Here is a 4,229-nt window from a genome sequence, read left to right on the forward strand (position 1 = left end):
CCCCCCGCCCTTGCGCCCTCAAGCCCGCCGGCGGCCGCACGTGCATGCATATGTCGTAAACCCGCGAGCACCTTGATCGTCCCCCCACCGCGATTTATTCTCGTCACATCACTTCTCTTGCCAAATGCTTACTGTTGGAGACCGCGCCAAGCGCTGCCCCAGGCCGCGGCATCAAGCCCGCCACCCACCCCTCCACGCGGCCAGACATGCTCGACAATGCGCGCCTCGTGCCCGAGCTGCTGCAGCTGGTGGCTCACGTCTCAACGATGCGCGTCGTGCTGCGGCGCTGGGACCGCGGCGACTACGCCGCCGCGTCGGCGATCACGTACCCGGACAAGCTGCTCGGGGGCTGCGAGGCCGAGTTCAACAGGCAAGGGGGGGTCTTCTTCGCGCCGGCTGCGTGCTGGCGGTGCCGAAAGCAGCCATGGGCTGCGTTCGGGCTAGGAGCGGGCTTTGTCAGGCGGCCGGCAGGGGTGAGGTGGGAGGTCGTGCGCCAGCAGAGCCGTCCTGTGTGATTCGCTGGTTCAGCTGCAGTCACCCGACTGCATTCCCTGCTGACCGCCGCCACGTCCACCATACCCGCCCCCTGTCCGCTTCCCCGCCCGCCCCGGGCCGCGAGCACCCTGCTGCCTCCCCTCCCGCCGACGGCCCCGCTGACACCTATCCTCGCCACCCACAGGGTGAAGATGCGCCAGGCGAAGCTGCTGGGGGAGACGACGCCCAAGGCAGTGGACGGCGGGGTCAAGCTGGAGGTGCGCGGCCCCATGGGGGCCAAGGTGCGCGCCATCGGTCCTGCTGCAGCTGGCAGCATCGGCGGCGGCGTCAGCAGCGGCGGCGAGCAGGGTACGATGCCGCGCTCCAAATTATGATCCCCCTGCCCCTTGCCTTCTCAAACCAGCGATGCCAGAGAGTGCAGGCGTTGTGTTGCTGTCGTTTAGCCCGCTATTGGATGATGTTATTGCGGGGCTGTCGAGCCACAGGAGGCGAGGCGGCATGACCCGTGTCGTGCTGACCAAGCTGTAGCTCACATGACTGAAAAGAAGCCATGTATACCATCCTGGATCGCGCCCGCTTGGATAAGTAAAGGAGCGCGCGAATCACAACGCAACTATCAAACGGGATTACAGTCACCGTGCTGGCACCACAAGCAGCCGCCAGCACACGGGAGCGTTGCTTTGCTCTGTTGGCGGGTCGCCTGCACACATCACTCCAGCGCCTCCTCCTCATCCGGCCTGTCGTCCTCGTCGACCTCCTCCTCTTCCTCGTCCTCCTCCTCGGCCTGACCTTGCCGATCCACCTCCTCCTCCTGTTGCCGCTGCTGCTGCTGCTGGGGCGCCGCCTGCTGGCCCCCGCCTGGCCCAGCGCCGCCGCCGCCGCCGCTGTTTTTGCCCGCCTGCAGCCGCAGCTGCCGAATGAGGGGCGCCCAGGGGTCCTGGCTGAAAGCGGGCGAGTAATAGCGAGAGATGTCCCCGCCGCCGCTATGACCGCCGCCGCCGCCCCGGCCCCTGCCGCCGCCGCCCCTGCCGCCACTATTCCCGCTGTCAAAGCTGCCGCTGTCAAAGTCGCCCGTCCGCGGCATTTTGCCGCCGCCACCCCGTCCCCTCCCGCGGCCACGGCCGCCGCCGCCGCCTCCGTGTTGGCCGCCGCCACCGGCTGCTGGCAGCATCGGGGGGCCGACGCCGGGCTGCTGCTGCACAAACGTCAGGCGCGGCCCCCCGAGGAAGGGCCCTGGCATTTGCGGCTGCTGGTGCGGCGGCACCTGCCAGGGCCCACCCATGACAGGAGGCAGCCCCGTGGGCGGCGCCCCCCCAAATGGCGGCCGTGGCAGCGGCCCACCAGCCCCAGCCGGGGCGCCAAACGGTGGCCGCAAAGCTGTCGGGCCGCCAGGCGGCGGCCGCGGGCCGGGTACGCCGCCGCTCATCATGCCCATGCCTGCGAGGCGGTTGGGTGACGAATGGGGGCCATGGAGCAAACCAACGCACTATGGTCAGCCGCCTCACCCCAGGATGCAGAACAGGTTTACACACGGGAGCCTTGCATGAAGCACAGGCCCGCGACCTCGCGCGCGCAACTCCCTCGCACCTGGCATCTGCGGCGCCGCCGTGGGCCGCGGCGCCGGCGGGGCGCGTTGCGGCGGGGGCTGCTGCGCAAACGCGGCCAGCGGGTCCGAATAGAAGCTGAAAGATGCCGGCTGGGCCTTTTCTTCTTCTGCGAATGGGTTGAAGAGCTTGGGAGCCATGTGGAGCGCACCAGCAGCAGCCCACCCGCACACGTGCACCCCGCCGTGGGCGAGAGCCGCGTGGCGAGCCAGCACTGCCGCCAACTGCACGACAGCAGTGTGCTGCTGCTGCGGTTCGCAGAGGGTTGAAAACGCGCAGGCGCAGCAGCCCAGCGATGTGAAAGCCGCCTGTTATGTGTATTGATCAGAGTGGGCCTTCCAACATAGGCAAATAGCAACTTTCGCCCAGATCGTGCGCTGCCAGTGGCTCTGGATGCGCTCAGATCTTGCTGACAGCAGCGATTTTTGAAGTAACCCCTGCACCACAAAACAGATTTGATGACCGGAACGACATGGTGAAATGAGTCAACATTGGCGTCACTTGCATGTGGCACCAGCCACTTGTGCCGGTCTTGCCGACTCAGCAGGCTGGCTGAGTGCAGCGGAATTTCTCATTCAGGACAACATCCACAACATGCCGATGCTTTTGAGGCAAGGTGCAGGTGCACCGCCTGCATAGGGTGCCATGCAACATGGCTGCATTTTTGCCACCCATGTGACTGACTGGCTACCCGCCCAGAGCATTTTGTGTGCTCTGGGGCTTCCCGCAGAATTGCCTGTAACTTCTGCTGCTGCTGCTGGGACACGACCGGGGTCCCATGCACGTCTTGGTGAGCCAGTGATGAGCACTGTTTTGATGACCAAGAGGATTGCCCCTCAGGCACCTGCTGTCAGCTGGCAGCCGTATGCATGTGCACCAGCGCGCGCATGGCAAAATGAATGTTTCAATTCAGGTTGCATATGAAGCTGGAGGGGTTGCATGCGGCTGTACTAGGACCTTGGTGGAACAAAAGGCGTCGGACCGCACTCGCGAGTGGTCAAAAGTCGGGGGGTAAACGGGCAGCGAAACAACCACTACACTGCAGTGCTGTAAGGCAGGTGCACTGCCTACTTTGGCTGCACAGGACACCACCAGGCAGCGCTCGTGTGGGCACTCCCTTGGTGCACGGCCACTGCTGACAAGGGCGCCACCCGTCACGGCGGACGGGCACGACCGCGGCAGGCGAGCGCTGCTGCAGTCATATGTGCAAGCAACAGAGCTGTTAATGGAAAGTCTTATGTTCGAGATTCAAGTTGATCATTCGAGCACATCCCAAGTTCCCAACGCACGCGCGAACGCATTGGCGCCTGATCATCCTCGTCAGCTCCCCTGCAGCACCGCTTGGCCCCTGCGTATTGAGGGAGAGGCATGCGAAATCAATTGCTTTCGCGTGCCCTCGGCACGCTGCTCGCCTCTCGCGCACGGGCTCGTGGCGCCCTGCCAGGTCGCGGCATCAGCAGCGCTAGCGGGCTGTTGGGCGCATGCACCGCTCTCGACCCTTGCCTCGGCACCCCGCAGCTTGGGCACACACTTTACATGCCGCGCAAACCCGCGGCGAGTGCCTTGCTACGATCCGTGCGGCGCATGGGCGGCGCAGCGCCGCAGACAGGGCGCCTGGTATCGTTCCCGCTGGCCCAAACCGGGGAGGGCATCAGCGAGTGCGAGCTTGTCGAGTGGCATGTCAAGGTGGGCGCCGCAGCTGCTGCTGCTCCTGCCCCTGCTGTTGCTGCTGCTGCCGTGTCTGCTCCTCCCGCTGCCCCTGCCAGTGATGACGTTCCAGGGCGCACCTGCGGGTGCTCTGCTGCCGTTCACATTCCTTGCAGCAGCGGCGGCGTGACCTCAGCCTGCCCTGCCCGTGTCAATCGCATGCGGCTGAGACCCCTCCTCTTGAATCGCGTCCCTCTTCCGCAACCCCCCTCACAACTCCCAGGAGGGGGACATAGTAGAGGAGTTTCAGCGTGTGTGCGAGGTGCAGAGCGACAAGGCCTCGATAGAGATAACTTCGCGATACGGCGGCACAATACAGCGCCTGCATCATGCAAAGGGCGACATGGTCAAGGCGCGCACTTGGGGGGAGAGGGATGCAGCAGAATTTGAGTCGAGGATGGGGAGGGGGGCAAGGGGTTTCGG

General features: G+C 65.3%; 2 protein-coding genes across 2 annotated transcripts; one reads left to right on the forward strand and one right to left on the reverse strand.

Moving 5' to 3' along the window:
• Positions 1-206: 206 nt before the first annotated feature.
• MNEG_5722 (hypothetical protein) lies at positions 207-869 on the forward strand (the record flags this gene model as incomplete). The annotated part of the gene is made up of 2 exons (XM_014045805.1): positions 207-478; positions 680-869. The coding sequence occupies 2 exons, from the start codon at positions 207-209 to the stop codon at positions 867-869; spliced, it is 462 nt and encodes a 153-aa protein (XP_013901259.1).
• Positions 870-1,204: 335 nt separating this feature from the next.
• Positions 1,205-1,932, reverse strand: MNEG_5723 (hypothetical protein; the record flags this gene model as incomplete). The annotated part of the gene is made up of 1 exon (XM_014045806.1): positions 1,205-1,932. A coding segment is annotated over one exon (728 nt), but the record flags the coding sequence as incomplete, so codon positions are not given.
• Between the last annotated feature and the right edge of the window lie 2,297 nt (positions 1,933-4,229).

Source organism: Monoraphidium neglectum (genome assembly GCF_000611645.1).
Source record: "Monoraphidium neglectum strain SAG 48.87 unplaced genomic scaffold scaffold00872, whole genome shotgun sequence".
In the NCBI taxonomy this organism is placed as follows: Eukaryota; Viridiplantae; Chlorophyta; class Chlorophyceae; order Sphaeropleales; family Selenastraceae; genus Monoraphidium; species Monoraphidium neglectum.